We start from the raw sequence: 25009 nt of genomic DNA, 5'->3' as shown, positions 1-25009 counted from the left end.
GTGTCTCCAGTGGCTGTGCCTTATCCGCCAAAATGGACAAAGGGGGCCCAGACAAGTCTCTCCATCTTTTCGTCACTCTCGTCACAAGAAAGAATGTCTCTTGACCATGTCCCTTCTGTCTCGCCGCCGACCAACCGATCCAGGCTTTGCTCTGGTGCACTTAACCACTCGTCTCGGAGCTGCCTTGTAGCTTTGTGCAGACCCGAACAAACTGATCTGTCTAAGAACCCTTCATCTCTTATCGACTCGTACACAGTCTGTGATACTTCAACACATGACTTATCGTTGACTTCCCAGAGTGTACCAACCACATGCCGAAAACCCGCTAGCTGACATGCGCTGATCAGGTGGATGCTCTCATCGAAGAAAGCATCTCCTCCAACCTGACCTGTCCCACAAGCGGAAAGATAGGCCAAGAACGGAGCATGTTTCCGAAGGTTGATATCCATAAGTTCAGATACTGTCAGTATGCCATCGGTCATAAGCAGCCCGCTTTGAGAAGGGTTGCCATCCGTCTTTCCATGACCAGCGAAATGGAAGACTTTGCAATTTTGAAGCTCTTCCAAGACAGCCTGCTTGTGCTGCTCCGGAACGCGAGACTCAAGGTTTATTGACTTGCAGATTTTGACGATAGCTGAGACCTCTTCTTTGACAAATGGAAGCTTTATCTGGGCAGTAGTGTCTTCCATCGCTACTAAGACAGCTTTATCTTGGACTGAATCTGAACGAAGTTTTCGGCCGTTGATAAGGGCTTGGATGGATGAGCTGTACGATGAGATCACCCTATCCAGTACTGTCTGGGTTGACCCTAGATAATGATATCCAAAGGCGTGGAATGGGAGCCTACTCAGTCTGCCAGTTGGAATCCACCAGATGTGAGGCCAGTCATCACCTGGTGGAGGGCCTTGAATACCAAGTGCCTGGAGAATAGGGTTGGCGGCTACATCCCAAAGCCATTCCAGCATGGAAGGGCTAGTTAACGAATTCTGACTCTCTTTCTCGTTCATCTTGTCATTGTTCAGATTGGGCAGGGATAATGATGTAATTTGGTGTGTTTCGATAAGAATTGCGTCACACCGAAATTTGCTAAGGTTGACAACCACGATAGGTCCTAAACTGGCCGCCGCTCGGACGCCATCTTCGTTTGACGATTCCAGAAAGTCACTGAACCCTGGGTGTTTCCGAATCTCGAGAATTAGACTGTCCAATTCGACACTTGCCTCGCCCCGGCGGTTTGCGATAGCTTGAGCTGAGACCGAATCGCCACCTTGAATGGGCCTATCGAGAATCTGGCTGAGTTCCAGAAATCGTCCTGCGAGATCAGGATGAATCTCTTGTAGGTCAAGAACATCCACACGAATCTGTTCAATTGCTGCAGCAAGTACTCCACGGCCTTTCTCCAGTACGCTTAGAGCAAGAAAGGGTTTTTCGCCAGCGTGAAGCTTCACGGCTGCGGCATCGCAAGCGAGGTCTACTATTCGACCGAGCATACGTTGCTTATCGGCGAAGCCAAGCGACCTCGGTGTCAGTTGCGGCAATAGGTCGAAGGTTGTTTGGGATGCATCAAGAGCATGCTGCCATTGAGAGGCATGTGCATATGTCTCAAAGAGAAACTTTCCAGCTGCAATTCTTGTTTGGATGTTGGAGTTAGCGTGGTTTAGAGCAGACCGATAGAGATTCACGGCAGCGTCAAAGTCGTCCATGCAATTCGTCAAAGTATGGCGATTCCAATAACAGTCTGCAAGATTGCTCATGTACTGAGCAAGACTTGGGTTTCCTGGTTGAGCGACAGTAATGGATTGGTGCCCCATCTTGATAGCTTCTTCAACATCTTTCGCTTCTCGATTTCGTATATACCGTTTCGCAAGCCAGATGGAGAGGTTACTCGAAAGATTAGGAATGTCTGCATGGCCTTGCGGCAGGGTGTTCAATGCCTCTTGTGCGAGTTGAATTGCTTCATCAAGATCATTTGTGTCGCCTGTCCTGAGGTAGCGATCTCCAAGGTGACCAGCAAGATTGGACTTAAAGAGAGCTTGGTCGGGCGATACCTCTACACCAGCTTTGGCGATCCCACGACAGATATCAATAACTTTGTCGAGCTCTGCAAGAATTCCTGTTCTTCCATATCGTTCGTGTAGCTGGTTTGCTAGAGTATTAAGTCTCCCTGGTCTCTTGGGGCTATCGAGCGGAGTCAAGTCTACGGCTGACTGAGCCACTTCTATCGCCTCTTCAAGATCTATAGAAGACCCTGTTCGCTCATAGCGCTCTCCAAGGTGATTTGCCAAGTGCGTAAGCCGAAAGGCTCTATCATCCGAGTCTACTGCCACATCGATCGCTTCTCGTGTGACTTGGATAGCTCGTTCGAGATCAGCTAGTGATCCAGTTTGGGTAAATCGGATTGCCAAGTGAATACCGAGGCTATCCAGGAGAGCGCCTCGGTGAATGTAATCATTTGGAGCGGTATCGATTGCTTCTTGGCCCAGCTTGATCGAATCCTCCAGATCAGCAAGTACCCCAGTAACGGTGAAGCGACGACGCAGAGTATTCCCCAGCTCGTGAAGCCAGATGATGCGATCAGGGTCATCTGCCGGTGCTACATTGACAACCTCTCGGGCCATATCGATGAAAGCATTCAGGTCATCGAGCAATGATCTATTTTCACTTTGTTGCGACATTGAGATGGATTTCTTGTTGACTTGGGCCGTGTGTAGACTGATACAAATACTCTCGCACTGGTCTTGGTATGCGGGACTAACGACAACGAAGTTAAACGAACAAGAGACCAGTCAGTAACGATTTCGGATGCCCAACGGACGATGCTGGGGAACAATCTCACGCTTACGTACTCATTCTGCGGCCTTTTCATATTCGTGGCTTATCTTTCACCACTCAGAGAGAGTGGTAAAATCAGGGGATAGGCAGCCTTGCCAAGCTATCTCTTGGGGAATGATACTTGCATCTCGGAGTAATGTAGCCAGAAGGCCAATTCGGTTTGCGATAGAAACTGGATTCACATTGAGACCCAGCTATGCAAAGGTCTGGTATATAGCGACATAGAATTGAGGCTATACAGAGCTTGGGTAACTGATCCATTAGACTTCATGTTAGGATAGCGTGTCAAGCCTTCTTTTCGGTACGTATACCCCGCAAATACCACCCCCGCATCTCCGCCGATTCACTCTAAACTCTAAATTATCCCACCGGGATTGTTTATAAATCATGAGCTGCGGGCAGAAAGCAGCACAACTGTCGCGATAGGAACGTGATAAATACAAGATCACTCAGGTAGTATTTCCTAACACAAGACACTTTTTGCTGATTTCGCAGCGTGGGTAGTTCCTAGTCACGGCGTTAAGGCACGGCAGTTCAGGATGCTCAATAGCCGACCTCACGCAAGCAATATTCATTCTTATCTGTTATTGAGATCTGGTGACCCAAAAACAGGTACTGTATTTCTCAGCTAAGCTGAAATAATAGCTCATGTGGGATCCCGTTAGTAGCCTCGGTTGGGGAACTTGGGGAAGCTATCTTCCCCTCCGACTTGACTTCTTCAAGAATGATCTCCGCATTTTGAAGTCCCGCTCCAACTGCCGAACTCTCATTCGGTACTTCATTCATGTTTGGAATCAAGTGGGTTATCTTAATATTTAATTCATGCTTCGGTTTGTTAAGTCACAAGTACCATCTCAGTTGCGAGCCATACGTCACGTCAACACCCAGCTTTCAACGTCAACATGGAAGATTTTACTTCGTTTGTTAATACTGTCAACGGCGCTTCCGTCAATGGAAAAGTGACACAAGGAACAGATCCTTCGACGAGACAAAAGCTTTGGGATGTCCCAGTTGCATCGTCTGACGACATCGAGAATGCAATTTCTGCAGCCAAAACTGCCTTCGCACAGTGGTCTAAGACGCCCTGGTCCGAGCGACAGAATGCCCTACTTGATGCGCGAGATGTCTTGATTTATCATAAGCCTGCATTGGCGCAGCTGATCACAAAGGAAGGAGGAAAGCCTGTGAGTGGCACCCTTACTTGGGCTATCTCAGCAGTTCTGACTGTCGCAGATCCAATTTGCCACTCTCGAAGTTGAGCATTCGATCAACTTCTTACAGTTTAATGGTAAGCAAGGTCTTCGCTAAGAGGAAAGCTGGCCTAATAGAAAACAGCAAATCAAGAGCCACTTCAAGAGCAAGTGATCCAAGATGACGACGAACTACGATTGACGATCCGAGAGAAGCCGCTGGGAGTCATCGCAGCTATCTGTCCTTGGAACTATCCCTTGGTCCTCTCCATCGCCAAGGTCGCCGCAGCCCTCATCACTGGTAACACAATCATTGTGAAGCCCTCGCCTTTCACGCCCTACTCCATCCTGAAGGTCGTCGAACTACTACAGGGTGTTTTTCCGGCCGGTGTTCTCCAAGCCCTCAACGGTGACGATAAGCTGGGACCTACACTATGTCAGCATCCAGGAGTTGATAAGATTACCTTCACTGGCTCAACTGCAACAGGAAAGAAGATCGCGCAGGTGGCCGGAAATCTTCTAAAGCCCGTCACATTAGAGCTTGGAGGCAACAGCGCGAGTATTGTCTGCCCAGATGTCGATCCAAAGATCGTGGCCCCGCAAGTGGCAATTGGATCTTTCACGAACTCAGGCCAGCTTTGCGTGGCTAGTAAGCGCGTTTTTGTCCACGAAGATATCTACGATGAGTTCTTAGAGACAATGGTCAACGCGGTCAAGGACTGGAAGGTAGCGCCTACGTCAACCCTCGAGCCTGGTATTATGCTGGGCCCTATTCAGAACGAGATGCAGTACAATATTGTAAAGGGCTTCTTCCAAGATTCAATCGATAACGGACACTGTTTCGCGCTGGGTGAGAAACCAAATGACAGTGGAGACAGCTTCGTCATCAAGCCTGCGATTATCGACAATCCTCCCGATGACGCCCTCGTCGTTACGCATGAAGCCTTCGGTAAGATTTGCAAACTCAATCATCTCGATAAGTGACTAATATTGTTACAGGCCCCATCGTTCCATTGATGAAGTGGAAGACTGAAGACGAAGTTATTAAGCGAGCCAACAATACGCTATCTGGTCTTGGAGGAGCTGTCTGGTCAAAGGACGTTGACCATGCACAGCGGTTAGCAGACCGCATTGAGGCCGGCACAATCTGGATCAACAGCTTTGAGAAGCCTTTGCCTCAAGCTCATCTGGCTGGTCATAAGGAGAGTGGCGTTGGTGGAGAATGGGGCCGACGGGGGTTGAGTGTGTATTGCCAGCCCCAGGTGATTCATTGTTACAAGTCTCAAGTATAAGAATGTGCTACCAATAGACAATCCTGCCCGCCAGTGTTCCAGCTACTTACGTTACCAGAGTTACCTTTTGTATGGGCGTGAAGTCTATACAAGCCTAAACTTACCATCAGCATCTATGGAACTCATTAACGATGCCTATAGAGGTACTCAGGGCTCATTGGTTGGTGCGTCATGGATGTATCTCATCATTGGTACATATGGCTGTCTACAGAACCATTTTGAAGTCTGGATCTCGATCATCTCCATAACCAGTGTATTGGTTGTGCTTTCCGTTTTTCTTATCCCGGTTGGTCTTTGCACACCAAAGTACGTTGAGCAAGACACTATGGGGCCAATGAGTTAGATAATGCTTCAAGTTCTGGTGCATGTACAACAGTCGGTTATAGGAGACACTTACGCGACCCACGCATAGCATAGTAACCCTAAGATTATTCTATGTCCTCTGTGGTATAACGGACCATCCTTCGAGGGATACACGAAACCTATAACAGACAGAGGTTAGGTCCCATGATAGACAATCTACCTCGAGCAGGTATGGTGGAGGGCAGTCTTACTTGCAACAAAACCACCGCAGTTTGCGACAGCCAGCTGCAACGCCGAAGTTGTAGCTCTCTTGTAGTGGCCGGCCGAGTTGTTAGAGTTCCAAACCAAGATGCATGGCACAGAAGCGTACATGCCCAGGGCCATCAAACACGTCATCGCGAATCGAGTGTTGGCTGCTTGTACGTTTGCAATAACAGCGTAGCCAACAATGGCAATTGGCAAAACGACAAGTATGATGAGACCGCGGACTTTTGATCGATCCGATAGGAAGGCAACGAGAACTGAAGGGGGGCGCAGGTTAGTTGGGGACTGCGGGAGAACGGATTTCCTTCGCTCACCTGTGACTGGGGTAGCGACAGCGTATGGAATCACACTCCAGAGTTGAGCTTGATTGGCGCTTGACGCAATATGAAGGTCGTTGACGATGGTCGGAAGCTATAAAATTCAGTAATGCATAATCAAATAGAAGCAATGATACATACGAAGAGACCGAATGAGTATAGGCCAGATAGGATTGCGAAGTAAGCAGTAGATGTGAGCCAAACTTGCACATTAAAGACTCCGCGGCGCACTTCGTTCCAGCTGAACTTCTCGTCTAGCTCTGATGCCATGCTATCAAACGCCGTCAACTCAGCTGGTCATCAAGGTGCTGTAACAGAACTTACGTTGTACCGCGGTCTTGTTCCAGACGCTTCACGGCCCACTCTCTCTCCTCTGGGGTGAAATATCGTGCGGTTGTTAGATTGTTTGGCAGAGTGAAAAACACAATTGATCCAGCGGCGACGGTCTGTGACAATGTTTAGCCAAGGCTGTAGTCATTGTTAAAACCAAAACCTACCATCAGTCCCTCGATGATCAGGATCCAACGCCAACCTTCTAGGTCACCTCGCGGGCCGATAGCAGCAAGTCCACGAGCAAGCAGGCCTTAATATCGTCAGATAAACAGAACCAGATTAAGCTGGTAACTCCAAAAAAAAAAAAAAAAAAAAACTCACCTCCGAAAGCTCCGGAAAGCGATGCCGCCGTGTAGAATATTCCAATTCGCAACGCCAGCTCGCCGCGTGTGTATATGCTCGAAAGATAGAGAACCATTCCAGGTAGTAGACCACCTTCTGCGACACCTAGCAAGGCTCGTACAGCTGCAAAGCTGGCGAAGTTGCGCACAAAGCCAAGACACATGGTGATGATTCCCCAGACCACTGTCAGAGTAGGCAGCCAGATCCTGGGCGATACTTTCTTGAGGACTAGATTACTGGGTAGCTCGCTGAAGACGTAGGTGGCGTAGAAGACGGCTAGGCCTTGGGAGTACTGTAGATTGGTGAGACCTAGATCTTTCTCCATGCCGATAATCTTCGCGTTGCCGACATTCGTTCTGTCGAGAAAGGAGCATAGAAACAACAGTGCAAGAGATGGGAGGACTCTAGGTAACATGATCAGTTGGTGATGCGCCAGGTGACGGATGGCGAATCGATGAACCTACCGCGTGTCGGTCTTGAACAAAACTCTCCTCGTCAGACGCGCATTGTGCTCAATGTTCTCTTCGAGATGGTCCATCTCCTCGTGCTCGGCCTTGAAGTCCATACTGAGCTGTGAGATCAAAATAAGGCTATAGAGGCTTGTCAAGCTTGGCGTTATGCATATGGCAGCAACAGAATGGACTTGGCAGGAATTATTTAAAGGTTTTCCCCAGACTCCAGGTTTGCGGGGAATTACAGGCGAGCGGACCCCATGTGGCTTGTTCTAAACCGAACTTGTGGGGGATCATCCTTGTTGGAGGTGCCGGTATTCCGAGATACTTTTCGGCATCCAATAGTAGCACCGCCAAGGAGAGTGTTGCTACGCTTCACTATAGATACGTAAGCGGGCTAGACCTGTATAGCTGCGGTCTGATAGTATCGTGACTATGACGTTTTCCTTTCCCGGGTCCAAATGTAGCCCCGTTAATTACAGCGCTGCTACTCTGACTGCGTAAGTTCACTGGAGCTATAGCTCATACAGACGTCTATTTGATAGGGATGAATGGCCTTACGATTAGTATTTATCTCTCCGGCGTCCAAAATTGGCGCCGTTGGGCAAGTACTACAGAATTTGTTTTGCGGAAGCTGACAAATAGATGGGTTTTAGTTGAGAAAAGGCCCTTTCAATATTGATAGTACGGTGGTAGAGACTGTAAAGTACAGGGACTGCACACTAAAGGATGCAAGGAGTAGCGACCGTAGAGAAAGACAAAGAAAAACAACCCATCCACTTCAGTTATCGGCAGCCATCAACAGAGATCCTACTCATCCAACAACAATGTAAAAAGTCCAAAGGCTCCACTGCTTGAGTTCTGATGGACATTGGTGCCCCTATCATTGCCGCCGTTGAGTCTAGCAGCTGAAGTTGACCGGCAGACAACACTGCTCGCCAAGGGGCTCTTCTAGTCCTTCATGCCGAGACAGAAAGTCCAACCGCCAAGATATGTCCCGTGGGCGGCTGAGACACAAGCACCAAGAGTAACAACAGCCGCAGGAGTAAGAGTACCAGCAGAAATAGCTTCTTCAGTAGCAGCAACAGCTCCACAGGCAGTAAGGGCAGCAACGTAAGCGACAGTCAACCCAGCGCCGCAGACACCACAGCGAACAGAAGGGCAGCCAGCGAGTCGGCGTCGGTGATCAGCCTCATGTTCAGAGCGATACTGAGCGATCTTGGAGTCAATTTCCTGCTGCAGCTTCTGGCGGTTGTCCTGACGCTTCTCAATTTTGGTGTTAGATTCCATGTAAGTCTTGAGGTTCTTCTTGACGTCCTCAAGGGCAGCGATCTTGTCAGACTGGGGCCAAGATGTGATGTCTTTGAGGCTGACGTCAAGGAAGTCTGCCCATTTGTTGACATTGATGGAGGAGACATCGGACGTAGAGAGGATCTCGTTGATGTCGGTTTCTGAGATACCAAGCTTGGTGGCTAAGTCCTTGACGGTAAGCAGAGCAGTGGCAGTTGCGGTGGCAAAAGCCCAGAACATGATCTTGGTAACAAGCATTTTGATAATGGTGTTGAGTGAAGGTTCTTAAGGGGTGATGATAAGGGATGATGGTGATGACGATAGAAGTAAGCCAGTTTGTGGATAGGTAGCCCCTTCTTATACTTCTCTTTGTTTGAATCACAAGTGACTGTTAGTTCCGTCAACCCTTTACCTCGTCGCCTTGCGCGTTTCGTCAAGACCTGCCCAGTTCTCCTGAACTTCTCGTGATAACTAGTCCCCACGCTTGAGCCGTCTCGTCGTACAGCTGGATGATCAGTCTTCGGCATTTCTGGACAACTTTTCGTTGTCTTTCGGCATTCATAAGCCCCATGGAGATGACTTAGAAAGAAGGTGTTACGATTCCAATAGCATGGAAGTAAAAATGAGATGATGATAGTCTCCAAAGCTGAGTTTATCTTGAGACCTATGTCTCGATTAGGAAGGCAAAACCTTTTCGTGGTCCATAGGATTCCTTCTATCAAACTTTCTCGAAGAAAGCTTCCAGCGGCAAAGCATGCGGCAGTCGCATGAAAGTAGCTATCGGGACGGATAGTAGGTACCGCGGACTTGCAGTTTGAAGTTAAGGTTAACAGCATGACGTATCATTCTTCTGAAAATGGAAGGAGCAAATTAACCTTCGTAGCCTCGCAGGGATCAACCCAGGAATACGAATGATGTTTCAAAGTCAAAGCACAAGTCAAGGTATTCCAAGAGCCGATCTTAGCCGGGAAGCAAAATATACCGCATGTATATACCACTACTGCTAGGAGGGTTAAAGTTCGAGTATTACGAGATATTTCTAGAAACAAGTTTAACTAGCTAAACTGATTTTCCACGAATGGCGGCAGGGGAAGTTAAGCAAGATATGCTAATCCCCGGTGTTTCATTTAGTGAACTCTAATCTTAAATAAGGTTATCTATTGTAAAGGGTACTCTCAGAATATCTATGAGAACAAATACGAACAGCCTACTAAAGTACGGCGAACATTGACGGTCAGTTCGAGGTTCCCGTGGCTTAATATTATAGATAGGATGTATTCATCTCATCTATCAAATCATAGTAGGCCACTCTATTTAGGAACCTTAAAATAGGAGTTTCGATGCATTCACTATTAGAAATTCAACATAACTTTATAAAAATGAATGCGTGAAGATTTTGCAGAACGAAAGAAGAGATAAATCAGGAGAATATTGGAAATGAACTATGTGTCGTTGTAAGAACTAGGTTACAATCCTTCTGTCATGCCTATGAACAAGTCTGTCGACTTTTAGCGCAACCAGGATGTTGATAGGAATTCTGTTGTCCGAGCTCGTGAAGGATGTGAAGGTAAGAGCTATAGCATCTTGGCATCAGTATCTGCTGATAGTCAAACTCACGGCCTGGTACGTGAAGAATCAGATGTGCAGTGTTTCTCGGGATGGTGACTCGGCATTTCATTTCTGGTAAGAGGGTCAAGATTAATATATAAACGGAGTATGGTACCAACCCTTCTCCTAAGGCCAAAACATACAAACCACTTCACAGTCTCACCGTCTCACAGATCTCTGTACACTTGGAACACTCATTGAATCTCTCATTTCAACTCACTGGCAACAGACGTAAGATATCCAGAATCATATCTCATACCTGCAGCCTCTAATACTCAGAACAGTTTCATCATGCAATTCCTCACTTCAACCATCTTTGTCACCCTCCTCGGTGTTGCCACCGCTTTCCCAGGCCTTACTCCTCGCCAGAACTTAAAGAATGCAATTCTCATCTGCCCCAATGCCGAGGCAACCTTCGCTGACCCGAAAGTCAACATGGGTGCCGTTTGCACCCGCACTTACAGCTGCCAATACGGCAGTGATGGTATCAAGAGCGGCAATGTCTGGACCAACTCCTGCACTGGCTGCCCTCCAGACCAGAACGTGAACTCTTTCGGCAACTGTGTTTTTCAGTACGTTTGAGACTTTGTTATACTAGCCCAGAAAGGGCTTTGGGATGCTATATGGAGAAGCTACTAGTGGGAGGGGAGGATAAAATGTACTAAATAACAAAAAAATTAGAAAAATAAAGAAAAGATGTCGAAGGAGGCCAATGTTCTTGTCATATTGCTGCAAGTAGCTGATTGCTTTAAACATAGCGTATACCTGCTAACTAAAAGGCTTCCCTTGGCCCAAGCTGCACTCTACGTCTGCCTCTGCCACCATATCAATAGGGACCCGTACATCCGATATGCATATAAGGTTTCCCAAAGGGTCAATTATCGCTGCACCCCTGAACCTTGATTCCATGGCAGTTAGCTAGACGAAGACTGCAGATTAGCAATTAACGTTGCAGACGGGCCGCGTACTAAAACAAGGTAGATGATAAGAAACTTTAAAGCAACTGGTGACGTTTCATCTGTCGATCCCTGTTCCGAACTCAATACGAGATACTCGATTGAGCGAAATGGAGCGATTTTAACTCCTGTCTAAACTTAAGCATATCGGTTTAATGATGAGGGGAATAAATCTAAAAGCCTTACATCTGATTTTATTAAGTCAGTTTCGATATGGAACAGCAAAAAGTAAGTCTTGAAACTCACTGCCTGTAGTGGAAGACAAAAGAATGATCACGCTGGGGATCGAACCCAGAATCTTCTGATTCGTAGTCAGACGCCTTGCCATTGGGCCACGCGACCAATTCATGAAAGTTGAGCTCTAGTATTATATTATACGTCCCCCCGTAGCCATTTATTCTGGCTTCCTCGCAGGGAAAGTATTATGCCAAACAACAGCTCGCTACAAAGAACTAAATTTAAACAGAGCAAGCAAAGATATATACCTGTCCTTTCTTCAGGGGTGTGTTTCTGTGGATCTTATTGAAATTGAAGTATAAACAGTTTACCTAGGTTCATGTCTTGATTTTAAGTAGAGGGAATCCATACTCAAAGTGATAATCCCAAAGTGAATTTACAGTCTAAGTCGTACATTTGCAGATGCATAGTACGTCAGTGAGACCCTGAAAGCATTTGTTCAACACCAATTTAATTGTACGGCAAGCTTACCCTAGGTCAACTGTGGACATACAGACGGATGTGAAATTTTGGATCCACTACGTCATAGCAATTCAGAGATTGATCCCAAAAATTCAATTGGCCAAGTCAGACTATACAACAATAAAGGCACTACAGCATTAACTAGGGAGTAAACGTCAATCATATGTGAGCGAGATAAATTTACACGCGGCGTGGCCACTCGGGATCACGCGCCAATGCCATCTGTGCGAGATGAATGGCCTGATCCTCAGGATCCTCAAAGCTCACGACGCTCGCTGTACCATTGGGTTTAAAGTAAGGACCATCAACCTCGCATTGCGTATCATTAGCAGGCAAAGTTCCATTGTAGAGGAAGGCCCTGACGTGCTTGGCGAGGCAGAGCGATGGAACTGCGACAGAGCAATGGCCGTATCCCTTGACCTCGACAATCTTTGAGTCTTTGAATGCAGCTTCAGCCGATCTAGCGGAGACAAGCGGGCAGACTGGATCATAGGTTGTGGTGAGAATGAGCAGAGGGTGTGCTGTCTCGACACCGTTTCGTGGTACGTAGTTATGCGTCTTGGGAATACGCCATTGCTGCTTGGCGAAGAGGTAAACCAGATCATCGGGAGCGAAAACGCTGCGGTTAAATGTTGGCATAACAATATCCAACAGGGAGTCGAGGTCTTGTGGCCAGTGGAGGGGTCCCGCGAGACCATCGTTCATCGAAACCGTGTAGAGCGCATCGCTGTCTTCGCCATCATCCAAACCATAAGCCATGAGAGCCTCAGTCGCGTTACCGTTCATGAGCTTCTCCATACGCTCGGCAAACGTGCCCCAGAACTGAGGCTTGTATAGAACCGGGAACAGTGCACCATACCAGATCTTCTGATAGTCGAGAAGACCGTAGATGCTGTTGCTGACGTACACGTTCATCGGCTGTTCCTTCAGTTCACCAACGAAGGAGAGGAACTTGTCCTTGAGGCCTTCCCAAGAATCTGCCATGGATGAGAGGGGGCATGCGTCACCGGACTTGATGCACTCTTTGAGGAGACCATCCATGACGTTCTCTGTGTCATTGAGGTCCTCCATATCTAAGCGAGCTTGGTACCAGAGGAATTGGTTCACAACTCCATCGATGATAACCCTGTGAGACCTCTCAGGAAACAAAGTCGCGTAAGTTTGGCCGAGAAGGGTTCCGTAGCTGAACCCCCAGTAATACATATCCTTCTGACCAAGAACATCAAGGATGCTGTTCATATCGGCAGCTGTTTGGGGAGTATTGATGTACTTCCCATGCTCGCCCATAGTATCCTCACAGGCTCTCACATAATTGTGTGTCCAGGCATAAATCTCAGCGCCATCCTTGATGATATCGATATCGTGCACTGACCCAAGTTGCTGACGCGCCTCTTTGCTGGGATAGCATGACGCGCGGGGGGACGAGGAGTTAATGCCGCGGGGGTCAAACGAGACAAGGTGAAAGCCGTCGCCGACAATGGCACTCAATTGTTCTCCACGTCTGTGCAGAAACTCGAAGCCACTGCCGCCGGGACCACCGGGGTTGAGCAGGATGTTCTTGCTTCCATCTTTGCCCCGCATGCGAATAATGGGGACATTGAAGGTTTTGTTGCTAGCATCAGGATGAAACTGATCGATCGGCACGTCAATCTTGCTGCACTCTACAGAGCGATTGCTGATCTCTCCGCAAGGCTTCCATTCGATAAGCTCGCCTGGGTAAGTCGTGCGCTCATGATGGTGATGATGCTGTTGGCGATGAGGGCAGCTAGGCGCGAGCCAATGGAATGCCGCGACGGTGAGAATACCAGCACCGAAGAGCTTCCATTTGTTAATGCGTGACTTTCTGCGCGGCTCGGCCCATTCAGGCGGGTTGAGTGAGTGCTTGTCCATGGTGATGTTGTTTGTTTGTTGATTATGACTCGATGAAGAGGAGACGATCGTTAAAATGAAACAAGCAGGCTAACGCGTTGCCACGTGAGTATCCTTGCATTCGTCATCACAACGCGTTGACATCAGCATTCGATTTAGGAAGGTAATTAACCAGAGTTGTCAGTTTTCATAATCCAAATTGAAAAATTTGTCCGCGGACAAGATGAAATCGATCTGTTTTCCATGGACATGCTTTTATTGTTCTCAGGTATTCCTTAAGTCCACCTTGTTGTTGGTGGAGTACTACTCCTACAGCTATGGACCTCCATGCTAAATATTCAAGGATTCAGTCTCTTCTGATCCATCGTCCTGACTCAACTTATATCACTGCTTGAGTCATTTGCATACATATAATCCACCCGGAAAATATTCTATTTCCCGATCACCCTCTCGGTTATACGGCAAGGCAAGGAGACGTCGTTAAACCATCACCATCATATTTCGTATACGTAATGGAAACCGAAAAAAGGGTCACCATATCCGCATCTGTTAATTATGCGAAAATCACACCGCATCGAGCGCCTAATATCAGCACCCTATAGGAGGAATTAGAGCACTGGATAAGCTTTCGGCAGCTAATTTATGGGCGTGCGCGTGATTTTCGACCGTTTCAGAGATCGCAAGTCGTCTCATTCTGGAACCTTTCGACGAAGATCACTGGGGCCGAGGCACCTCCACTGCATACCCGTATATGCGGGTGTACCGTTTCGATGATCTTGTTCCCGCTTAGGAAGATTAATGGCGAGGAAACCTATACGGGCCGTACCGATCTATCCGGAAGCATGTTGAGTGGTAGTTGATGAAGTCGTTGACTATAAAAGGGCAGTCGGTTTCTGTAATGGCTGGGTTGTTACTTATCAGCAAGCAATGGCAAGACAATCGACAATCATGAGCACTTTCAAGACTCCGGCTTCTGGGCTTCAAGCGAGCGTCAAGAGGCATCCAGATCTGGCACTTTTCAAAATCCCAGAGCAGTCTCCTCAAGGCACAAAGTTCAAAGACGTTTCCTTTGCTCAGTTCGAGCGGGATGTTAAGCAGACGGCAAAATATTGGAAGGACAAGCTTTCTAACCTAGGCGTTCAAGATAGGGCTGTTGTCGGTGTCTGGTGAGTTGGTGTGATCATGATACTACATCATCAGCTGATTCCCCATCTAGGTTGAGGGGTTATGCCTACTCAGATACCGTCCATATCCAGGGTCTCAACTGGGCAGGATACATCCCTCAGCTGTTGTCTCTGCGCATGACAGATCCAACTGTTATCTATGAGCTCCTGCAGAAGTCCAGCGCCGTGGCCTTACTGCATGAGCCAGACAACACTTCTCTCTTAAAGGATAGCCCGGTGCCGACATTCCCAGCCAGCGCCAACCACTTAAACACGGATACAGCGCAACTTCCAGTGACCCCCTGGCATCCCAGCAATGACGACGATGTACTCTTCATTTATCACACGTCTGGCTCGATTTCAGGAATACCAAAACTAGTACCTCTTACTGCGCGATGGGTCAACTACACCCTAGATCTGTCAACATTTTTCGAGCAGCGGTCAAACAAGAAGAGGGAGAGGATGGTTAGTGTCCACATGTAAGTCTAAAGTGAGTGTCACTAAGTGGTAGCCTGCTGATGGATTGATAGGGGAAGCTTCTGTCACCTTGCCGGATCTGCCTTCAGCTGGATTGCTGCCAAAGAAGGTTCATGCGTCATCATCCCAAGCACTCTCCCTGCTCCGGTCCCCGAAGTGCGCACCATGCTTGACGAGCATGGCTTGACATGTGTATACCTGTTCCCGCCTGCTCTATCTGCCCTGTTCAGTGAAGCACGCAAGGATCCATCTCTCCTAGCGTCTCTGAAAAAGGTTGACAATGCAGGCTCTGGCGGCTTGAGCCTCGATGTCGCAGATCTGGAGTGGGCGCGCAAGAACGGAATCTCAATGTTCAATGTCTTTGGTTCCACAGAAATGGGCTTTGCTTTGATGACAGATGCTAGGAAGAACGACGATTACCTTGAGTGCCACCCTACTGCCAAAAACGAGTTTATCCCCATCGGAGATCCGCTGGCGTCGGGCGAGCAGCTACTTGAGCTAGTTGTGCCCCCAGAGGCGGCCAATTGCCCAGTGCCCAGCTTTAGATCTGCCGATGGCAAGTTTCATTCAGGCGACTTGTTCGTTGAGGTCAAGCCTGGCAAGTATCTTTTCAGGGGACGCAACGATAACTGGATCAAGATGGAAGCCTCCCTGCGATGCGATACCATGTCTATAGAGGCTAATGTCATGGAGACCTGTGGCGAGGATCTTGTCAGCGCAGTGGTTGCCGTCGGTGTCGGGCGCCCTTGTCCTACTATAATTGTTGAGCCAAAGCAAGAGTGTCTACAAAGCGCCAACGATACTGATGATGGGGATTCGACGCAGCAGTTGAAAGAAGATATTCTGGAGCGGATCACTCCATTTCATAAGCGAAGGTATACACATGAGCGAGTCGACGATACGCGATACATAGTTGTTGTTCCGCAGGGGACGCTTCCTAGAACAGCTACAAAGGGAAATGTGCGAAGGCAGGAGGTTGAGAAGGGATTCCAGACGGTTCTGGATGCCGTGTACGTGAAGTAGTTTTGGTAATGATAGGCACAGTAGTATCAACAAGACTGAAGTCTCTGCTTACTTGGGGGATGATGTCAGATTGTAAAAGACAAACAAGGTGATCAAGCTATTTCAGAAGAGTCCCACGTATCATGCAGCCAAGCCTTATATCCGAATTCTTGAAGCGATTAGTTGTCGGACCAGGGTTGATCACAAAAGCCACAAAGGCGGCCGATGCTATAGTTACCAGTGGATTTATTCTTTGCGGCGGTGAGCCGGTAGCTAAACCGGTTTTAACCTTTTTTAAGAGGCTGCCTAAGCGCCTTAGCCATCGTATTGCGTATGCATTCTTCTCTACCGAATCAAGGCAGATGATTTATCTCTGTATGCTTACGTCGCTATCGTGCAAAAAGCTGAGCGCCATCATAACAGAACAAGCGGGTGCCAAGCTTGCCTCGTATTTCTGCCAGTGCCATTGGGTGCGGAGGTTCTAGACTGCTAAGACCCTGGTATATATGGTCAGATTCTATGTACCGCGTACACCTGCGATGAGAAATTACAAAAATAACGTGAAATCCAGAGTTCTTAGTGGCAGAGAGCAGGCAGCAGAATGTACTCCCACGAAAAAGGCGGAGAACAAATGGAATTTTATGACAAGCAGTGTGTCTCGCTATTCGCTCTTGATGTCTCGCGAATCGCGGCTTATGATGAAGGCCATCTAGCTCGCCAACAAACTTGCATGGGTACAGTCAGCTAACTTGGCATAATTCCCCAAATCGGAAGCAGCCGGTGACGAGGCACAATTCGAAATGCAGAAACCACAAAGATGGAGTCTTGTAAGTGGCTCTTGGAATTGTGAGTTCTAGATGTAAGGTTGGAGCAAGATGACTACTAACCGATTCGGGCGAAATAAACGCTTCTCTGCCACCATTTTAATGTTAAAGTTGCTGACTTGGCCCGTCAGGTCGCCATTGCAGGCGCTTCATTGAGGTCAGTTTGGAATTATTGGGGTCATTCTGGCTGCCGACTCTGCCACGCAGATGGACCACGTCTTGACCGGACTGCGAGTCTACTTATGTTTCTGCTGCAGCTCATAATCGTACACATTCACTCTTGTTAGTTGTCCCGATCCTGAACAAATTTCGGACCAATTCTATAATATTTGCAACTCGGTTTACGTAACATTTAACATAACGATGTCGGAGTCAAAGAGTCCGAATTATCTTGGTCCAGTGGGCACAGATGCAGGCAAGGTAACTTGCATACGCTTATATCGAATTCCCCGAGACTAACACGCTCAGAGCCGGCGTGAACGAAATAGAGAGGCACAGCAACAATTTCGGAAACGGAGACAGGCTGCTGAAGCGGCGAGGGTGCAAAGGCTTAAGCGACTCGAAGGCGTGGTTGAGAGAATGAGCACGGTGATTGTAGACTTTGCCGACAAGATGCTACAGGAGGAAATATTGGAAAAATATCCTGCATTGGCGGCCGACGTGCAGAATGTCATTACGCAGGTAATTGGTCTGGCGAACGAGGCTGGGGACCCGGAAGAATCGAAGTCGAGTGAACGGCATGCACAGAAGTCACCAGGTTATGGGGACGACGAATGGCATACGGCAAGATCTTCACAAGATTCGGCAAGCCCAGCAGGGCCACAGAATTCACTAATCGACATACCACTTTCCTTTGACCAACAGGACACAAAACGCTCCCCAACAGAGCACAATCAACTGAGAGACACCCCTCAGATCGTATATCCAACAATACAAAACCCGCCACTTTACTCCCGTTCACCATTTTTACCAACGGCATCCATGGCACACTCCCTAGGCTCTGGAATTTGGAACACATCAATGCCACTATCCTCAACATCTGTTTCCTCTCCCCCAATACAGTCACGCTTTGATATAGGTCCAAGACTTTCTGAACAAGCAGCCCTGGCTCATACGTTCATCGGTCAGACAAACCTGGCGTATCCTGATCTATACCACGATTCAATGAGGAAATCTTTATGATACAGAGACTGTAAATCGTGGTGGATTTAGATCGTCAAAGACTTGGCATTGAGGCTTGTTCTGCTGGTGGCTTCGATGACTGAAAAGAAGCTTGCGATACCGAGACAAAAAGTGACCAGGAACACGAATCGAGTGGTCTTGATTCTTAGGGGCACTGCCTTTGGGATAGTGCTCGTTCTTAAGCACTCCAGTGCCCTACGACGTCGCATGAAGAAACCTCGTTCTTGAACAGTACAGCTCCCGTTCTATATCTAGCCATGAATTCTACCATCAGGAGCTAGAATGTTGGAGACTTGCTGATACGACACCTGATCCTTTGGAGAAATAAGCCCCAGCTCTCACAAGTCATATCTTAGAACTATTAGGAAAATCATCCTCTGCGAGTCGAAGTATTCCCTAGATACAAGCTTAGCCGCCATCGTCAAATTATTAGGAAAGTCAAACATCTTGTGTGCATGTAGCCAGTAAAGTCCCATCTTGTGCAAACATCCGTTAGACAACCAAGGCTCTTCCGTGAGCTGCCCAAGGACTTTCCATTTCTGAAACCATCCACTCATCTGCCTTGGTCCGTAGGAGCTCATGGAAGTAGATCCTATGGTCAAGACTCGCTGCCATAGCCATCCGCGGTCGCTTGGCCCATTCCTCGATGGTAGAACCCAGGCCCTCACTTTCATTGACCCTTTGAACTTGAGATCTCAGCTTGGGCGGAAATGATGGCACGTCTTCTAATGCGAATGGGAGTCGCCATATACGATGAAGGCGTGCTGCCGCGAGAATGAAGTAGCCGTCGGTCAAAAAGGCTAGGGCATGAAGATGATCGCCAGGCCCACCGCTTTTAGGAATAACTCCAGGGAAGCGAAACCACTGGCGGAAAATGCGTCGGTTATGTGAGGAGTTGCTAGAAGCCGGCGCATCTATAGCATCGATTCTACGGCGCTGAAATGGTTCTGTCAAGGTCCATTCTGGCTGTTCTTCACATAGTTCTGTTGGGGGAGCAGGGATTTCGAAGGGGGCAGGTGTGTGCTCGACAGCCCCCGGGACGTCGCCAGTCTCTCGAGTGAAGCTAACGGTGATAATGGAAATAGTCTCGTCCTGCTGGCGACATTCAACCGTACGCGTGGCGAACGCAGAACCTTGTTGAGCTCGTGTGACATGAAATGTTTGTCGGCAATCAACAGATCCAGGATGAAGAAAGGTGCACTGACAAGAATGAATATGATAATCGCTTGTTAGGGTCTTTTGAGCAGCAGCGAGACTGAGCGCAATTACAGTACCGCCATAGATGCCCCTTGCTGCAGGAGGCAGCCACTGCTCGTAGACATTGGTAAAGACATCCTAGATTGGGTTCTTAGTCTTGGTTTGGAGGGGCATATAACTTCAACTTACATCGCCCAGGTCCCAGCGTTCTGCAATTTCGAAAATATTGGATGCTGGGCTGGCCTTTTCGGGCGCAACTGACGTTGCATTGATCATGCCTTGAAAATTCGATTGATATGGAGGAGCCAGAACTATTAACAAATAGCTGAAGTGGGAATTGGCAATACAACTACCGACGTTCGGCAACAATCTGAACTCCCCACTCAACTCGCATTTAGCTAGTACCAATTCAGATACATCCCCTGTAAACCTGCCTTGACAAATGCATACGCCTACCAGGATGGAAATAAAAGAGTTGCTTTGCTAGCTGCAGATATATTCTTAAACATCAACACATACCAGTTTTAGAAGAAGCTATTCACTAGCGACGAACTCAACCAGCAGCAACAGAGCGCCCACGTCGCTGTTAGAACAAACAAGTAGGACGCTGAGCAATTGGTATCGTTCTACAGGAGCATTACTATACCGATCCCTTCTATCGCGTCGAAAACACAACAGTATATAGATAAGAGTGAATGAAGTGCAATATGAGTGATTGCCACGCATGTGAGATCGGGGAGAGGATTGAGTGCAATCGCAAGTGGCCTAAGGATCTTGATATCAGTGTTATGAAACTCAGTATTGGTTGGTTTTCTTCTTCTTCTTTTTTATCTAGTGAGGGTCAATGCAGATATAGAGCCGTATGGTTCACATGGAGTTATATTGCCAGCTGTGATGACTAGCTATGCTTTAATCTCTCCAAGGCACCCTTTAATTTGCTAGCACTTTCTCTCGACGCTCGTTCAAAGGCCTCTGTAGGTAAGGAAAAGAATGTCAATTGATTAGAGTTGCGTAATAGAAAGATACTTGCTTTGAATACTGACCTTCAGGTGTTCCGTCAAGCGTGATTGCGTGCCAGTTGCCGGAGAGCCAGAGTGTCGCAGAGCTAATCTTGCTCTCAGGTTGACCCAAGTTTTGACGTATGTCAATACGAGGAAACGGCAAAGATTCTAACATATTATTAGCATCAGGATTAGTTATACTAGAAATACTCACTATAAGAAAAGTGTTTTGAATCGTGATTAAATTGGAGGGGAAGCGTTTCAGAATGGTTGAAAGCGACTGACCCAAGTTGGTGGATAATTGCGGATCTAATAGCGTTGCCAACTTCAGGCTCAACGTAAACAAAACTCTCATCAAGTTCGCCGATCATGATCCCAGTATCGCAGGAGATAGGCATGCCCCTTCGATCAATGGTGGTGAACCTTGCGACCGCGCTGTGATATGAGCGTGACCAAGATTGTAGAGTAGCCTTGCCCCTTGGCCGTAGTGGTGGAAAGCAGCAGGATGCCATTGTGTTAAGCGCAGGACAGAGGGTGCTAATTAAGTCGCGGTAGGTAAGTCAGTATTTGTGGAAATGAAGAATCAGCGACCGCTCATTGTCAGCTGCTCAGAACAGTTTTAGTTTTTAATGGCTCGCTATAAGGGGAATTAATAACGCTTAATATAATTAAAGGGGTTCTTTACTATAAATAGACTTATAATGTATTAAACTTCTTTTTATATTTAAATATAAAAATTATTAAGGATTCTTTATATTAATTTTAAAATATAAAAACTATAATTAATTTACTTTTATAAAATATTTAAAATTAAAACAATAAAATAAAAATTATTACTTTAAACGACTTTCAACTATAAGATCTATTACCTTTTTAGGCTATATCTAAGGAGGCAAATCTAGATATTTAGTTATTCTAGAAAATGTCACTACTCAACATTGCCCTGTTAAACTTCATTTCCTCAGGCAAGGGACTTTGCCAAAAGACTCTCATCTGCTTCAGTTCGTAGACCCTTCTGAGCAGCTATCTTAGAGTTCTCAACGCCAGAAGAAATGGCCGCGGCAATCTCAGGAGAGACGGAAGGTAGCGTCCGCTTCTTCTCGTTGGTCTCAGACACCCTGGTCTCCATGTTACCTATGGTCTTCGATTGTCCCTGTAGGGATGTCAGCTTTGTGGAAGGGGCCAGGAATTTCATGTTAGTCCTTACATCTTTCGCTTTCCTCGAAATTTCATCAATGGCCCTCCTGGAAAATTCCTGCGTCTCATTTGCTTTCCTGCTGATCATTCTCGAGTCCATCCCCATGCCAGCGAAAGATAAGAGCTCATCTACCATGCGCAGCATAGGTGTGACGCTCATTTGCGACAGTCGGGCCCACATTGAAGTAGAATCAGCAAAGGTCGAGAAGTAGGATCGGATGATCGTGGTGCTGTTGAAGATACACTAGATGAATAGTCAGAACAGTTCATTACATATCAAGGTTGACTCACACTTCGTTGAAAGTCCAGCATAGAATACGGCCCGACACTGTCTCCGTCGTTGCCGGCCTTGATGGCCTCAACATATGGGTTGACATACTTCTCCGTGACAAATCTAATGGCTACCGGGATGGCATTGAAGAATCGTACGAGATTCACAATCTCTGTCTTGATCTCCACCATCGTCACAATCGCCTGGACCAGGATTCCCTTGATCGCATTCTAAGATAGTCTGTTAGCTAGTAGCTCACATACCGGTATCACATTGTCAAATTCATACCATTTCCAGGCTCGAGTTCACGAGACGTTCCAGCTTGGCGTTGACCTGTTTAAGTCTTCCTTGATGCTCAGCAAGAATCCCAGTGGAGTTTTGGTAGGTCTCTCGTGTGGTAGCCAGTGCTTCAGTCGCTATATGTAGCCTTATCTTGACCGATTCGAGGACTGCCTGAGCTTGGGCGGTCTTTTCTTGAACCTGTGCTGCTTCGGTAGCCGAGGTATCGCGTTGACTTGGCACTGCGCTCTGTTTAATTGTCAGCAATTGCCAGTCGAAAGTTGTTCGAAGAAGTGTACCCCGTTTGCAATCGATCCCTGGAAAGACTTGGCCGTGGCGTTCATTGTAATCACGGTCGCGTAGTTACTCAGAAAGTCTCTCTGCCAAGATTTGACCGTCTCAGAGTCTTTACTGGGTGCTGTATATCCAATAGACTTGCCAGCTTGTTCTAATTCGGCCGCAATCCCATTTCCAATCTAAAACAAATCAGTCAGATGTTCGACGTATTGAGAGTGACCTTACCCTGCAAGCCGAATCCAATGCTGATCTGTACTGTTGGCTAGGTCCCGAACTAGAGGCCAAAGAGCCGAAAGACTTCTGCGAATGGGCAAGCATCTTCGCGGCAAAGGTCGTGGCCTGGCCAGCCTTGTCCCAAGCAATGCCATCGGTGGTGCCAACAAATGCAGTGCTGAGCAGCTCCCAGTAGATCAGATCCCGGACGACCTGGCTGTAGGCAGGATCATTCGAATCCTTAGGCTTACTTGCACTTGGGGTAGGCATGGCTTGGTTCAGAGCGGTGCTCAAGCTGTCTGTCAGCTTTTCAACAACCTGCCGGCCCACGGCGTCCCAGCTAAACATATTAGTTGAAGTCTTGCAAGGTTGGGCAGTCGCAGTACTAACTCTTTGGGGGATCCATCAGAAGCTCTCTTGAATGCCTCGGTCGCGGCTTCCAAGCACTTCTCCAATTGACCAGTAGAAATATTCTGTTGATAGTCAATCGACGCCCCAGCGACCGCTAACTCAATGTCCTTCAAGACTTGTTGGTCTTCTGAAGTTGGTTCTGCTGTAACACAGGCCTGGTGGAGCTCAGAGGCATGATTAATCCAGTCTCCAAACTTGCCATCTATCTCCTTGGACGAATTCAAACAGTCCGAAGATGCATGATTCCAAGTTTCCATCTCCCGTCTAAGCAGTCTTTTAGCACCTTCAGGGTCGGAGAGTGCTTCAAGGATATTCTCAAACTAGGAAAGTCAGGGAGATGAGTCTAGATTTCTCTTCACACTTACTGTCCCATTGAAGGCCCCAGAAAGCATATTAATTTTGCCTATCTGTTTTTCGGTCTCCATGAAGGCAAATCGGCCTAGGTCGACACATTTCGAGAGGTTGGCCTGGAGCCTGAAACCGGCAAAGTCACTGAGCCGAGTTAACTTTCGTCCTATACCATTTACTGTCAGAATCATTCACATACCTCAGGTATTTGAACCCTTCTTTGGGAGGTGAAAAGGTGATGTTGGCCTTCTGAGAGCCAGTGGCGACCGCGCAAGCACCAAGGGCGTTCAACGCCACGGGAGCTGGTAGGACGATATTTTCCCATCGATATTGGGAAGACAAAGATGCCTTTGACTCCCCAGATATACGACCGACTACATCAAAGTCCTCTCTCCTGGTCAGGACTTCGACTTGTCGTTGGTTGAGAGCCATTCTGATACGAGATGTCTTTGTATAAAGATTTTGGCAGATTTGAATGCTTTGATAAATAGATGGAAGGTAAAGTGACAAGCTTGGGATTCGCAATGGGGTAGGATCTTGCCAAGTCTTTATACTTGCAACAGAATTTTGCGATTAAGACGGTTTGCACTAATGGGCAACACCAGGTATCATGTCCCTAAGTCTTTTCAACGTAAATCAGTACTTCTGGCCTGCGCACTCTAGCACATGCAGACGGCTCCCAGACTCTCCCCGTCGCCTGTCGCAGTCCTTTACCCCTCGCCTGTCCTAGATCCAGCTACGAACGATTGAAAGGTACCTCATAATTCGTTCAATCACTAGACGTCCCAGCTTCCAAAGATCCCCGGCTAAGACAGTATTTGCATAAGGCTGGCTGGGATCCCAATACTGAGCAATCGTTGGCCGATGTGGTTCGCTGATCTTCCGAAAAGGGATATTTGCATCAATTCAGCGCTCTGGACCTGCAATTGGATCCTTCAGTATTCGCGCCAGGAGCTAGAGAGCCCACGTTAATCCATATATGTGTATCCAGCTAACCTTGGCAGGGATGCTAGTTCGTGCTATCAATCGATAGTCTTGTGCACGACTCCACATTGAGTTAATTTGTCTTAGAGCTGCACGAAGGCGAGCTATCGTCTCTGCGGCTGATTGATTCACTTTCAGATATTCAGCCGCTGGGCGAAGTTATGGCATGCCGCATTTGAAGTGTGCGTGACGCGTCGATATCTGCTTTGGCTGGCTGATATGTGGAACTAGTAGCCAATATATTGAGAAGCGGATCCTAAGCCAGTTCTCGAATTTGGAAGTCAATGTGCGGCTAGTAAAATAGTTCGGTCGATACGAGCCTGGAACCCTGATTACCGACGCTGATAGGATGGGATGCTGGGCGTCGGATCCGGAGTTGGCGAATACCCTCATCATTCGTAGTATGCTCGGCCTCT

General features: G+C 47.6%; 11 protein-coding genes and 1 non-coding gene across 12 annotated transcripts; 4 read left to right on the top strand and 8 right to left on the bottom strand.

The window, feature by feature from the left end:
* Positions 1-20: 20 nt before the first annotated feature.
* FPRO_15302 (uncharacterized protein) lies at positions 21-2675 on the bottom strand (the record flags this gene model as incomplete). Its single annotated transcript, XM_031220393.1, has 1 exon — positions 21-2675. One exon carries the CDS (start codon positions 2673-2675, stop codon positions 21-23), a length of 2655 nt encoding a protein of 884 aa, XP_031086056.1.
* Positions 2676-3734: 1059 nt separating this feature from the next.
* Positions 3735-5314, top strand: FPRO_15303 (uncharacterized protein; the record flags this gene model as incomplete). The annotated part of the gene is made up of 4 exons (XM_031220391.1): positions 3735-4016; positions 4066-4120; positions 4168-4971; positions 5022-5314. The coding sequence occupies 4 exons, from the start codon at positions 3735-3737 to the stop codon at positions 5312-5314; spliced, it is 1434 nt and encodes a 477-aa protein (XP_031086055.1).
* Positions 5315-5519: 205 nt separating this feature from the next.
* Positions 5520-7438, bottom strand: FPRO_15304 (uncharacterized protein; the record flags this gene model as incomplete). The annotated part of the gene is made up of 9 exons (XM_031220390.1): positions 5520-5637; positions 5712-5796; positions 5869-6138; positions 6196-6292; positions 6340-6469; positions 6523-6644; positions 6696-6781; positions 6853-7277; positions 7338-7438. The coding sequence occupies 9 exons, from the start codon at positions 7436-7438 to the stop codon at positions 5520-5522; spliced, it is 1434 nt and encodes a 477-aa protein (XP_031086054.1).
* An 838-nt stretch (positions 7439-8276) lies between these two features.
* Positions 8277-8873, bottom strand: FPRO_15305 (uncharacterized protein; the record flags this gene model as incomplete). Its single annotated transcript, XM_031220389.1, has 1 exon — positions 8277-8873. The coding sequence occupies one exon, from the start codon at positions 8871-8873 to the stop codon at positions 8277-8279; it is 597 nt and encodes a 198-aa protein (XP_031086053.1).
* Positions 8874-10137: 1264 nt separating this feature from the next.
* On the top strand, positions 10138-10805 carry FPRO_15306 (uncharacterized protein; the record flags this gene model as incomplete). Its single annotated transcript, XM_031220388.1, has 3 exons — positions 10138-10182; positions 10381-10454; positions 10508-10805. The coding sequence occupies 3 exons, from the start codon at positions 10138-10140 to the stop codon at positions 10803-10805; spliced, it is 417 nt and encodes a 138-aa protein (XP_031086052.1).
* Positions 10806-11449: 644 nt separating this feature from the next.
* tRNA lies at positions 11450-11521 on the bottom strand. Its single transcript has one exon. It is a non-coding gene; the product is annotated as a tRNA-Arg (tRNA).
* A 537-nt stretch (positions 11522-12058) lies between these two features.
* Positions 12059-13768, bottom strand: FPRO_15307 (uncharacterized protein; the record flags this gene model as incomplete). The annotated part of the gene is made up of 1 exon (XM_031220387.1): positions 12059-13768. One exon carries the CDS (start codon positions 13766-13768, stop codon positions 12059-12061), a length of 1710 nt encoding a protein of 569 aa, XP_031086051.1.
* A 927-nt stretch (positions 13769-14695) lies between these two features.
* FPRO_15308 (uncharacterized protein) lies at positions 14696-16410 on the top strand (the record flags this gene model as incomplete). Its single annotated transcript, XM_031220386.1, has 3 exons — positions 14696-14913; positions 14964-15389; positions 15441-16410. The coding sequence occupies 3 exons, from the start codon at positions 14696-14698 to the stop codon at positions 16408-16410; spliced, it is 1614 nt and encodes a 537-aa protein (XP_031086050.1).
* Positions 16411-17576: 1166 nt separating this feature from the next.
* FPRO_15309 (uncharacterized protein) lies at positions 17577-18395 on the top strand (the record flags this gene model as incomplete). The annotated part of the gene is made up of 2 exons (XM_031220385.1): positions 17577-17633; positions 17682-18395. The coding sequence occupies 2 exons, from the start codon at positions 17577-17579 to the stop codon at positions 18393-18395; spliced, it is 771 nt and encodes a 256-aa protein (XP_031086049.1).
* Positions 18396-18887: 492 nt separating this feature from the next.
* Positions 18888-19868, bottom strand: FPRO_15310 (uncharacterized protein; the record flags this gene model as incomplete). The annotated part of the gene is made up of 2 exons (XM_031220384.1): positions 18888-19730; positions 19782-19868. 2 exons carry the CDS (start codon positions 19866-19868, stop codon positions 18888-18890), a joined length of 930 nt encoding a protein of 309 aa, XP_031086048.1.
* A 622-nt stretch (positions 19869-20490) lies between these two features.
* Positions 20491-21105, bottom strand: FPRO_15311 (uncharacterized protein; the record flags this gene model as incomplete). Its single annotated transcript, XM_031220383.1, has 3 exons — positions 20491-20564; positions 20636-20761; positions 20808-21105. 3 exons carry the CDS (start codon positions 21103-21105, stop codon positions 20491-20493), a joined length of 498 nt encoding a protein of 165 aa, XP_031086047.1.
* Positions 21106-21554: 449 nt separating this feature from the next.
* FPRO_15312 (uncharacterized protein) lies at positions 21555-24041 on the bottom strand (the record flags this gene model as incomplete). Its single annotated transcript, XM_031220382.1, has 9 exons — positions 21555-21746; positions 21801-22034; positions 22082-22291; positions 22350-22589; positions 22640-22816; positions 22863-23190; positions 23241-23581; positions 23627-23753; positions 23809-24041. The coding sequence occupies 9 exons, from the start codon at positions 24039-24041 to the stop codon at positions 21555-21557; spliced, it is 2082 nt and encodes a 693-aa protein (XP_031086046.1).
* Positions 24042-25009: the final 968 nt, after the last annotated feature.

Source organism: Fusarium proliferatum (genome assembly GCF_900067095.1).
Source record: "Fusarium proliferatum ET1 genome assembly, contig: FPRO_scaffold009, whole genome shotgun sequence".
NCBI lineage: Eukaryota > Fungi > Ascomycota > Sordariomycetes > Hypocreales > Nectriaceae > Fusarium > Fusarium proliferatum.
The sequence above is the reverse complement of the archived record's forward strand: the minus strand, read 5'-3'. Positions and strand labels throughout refer to the sequence as shown.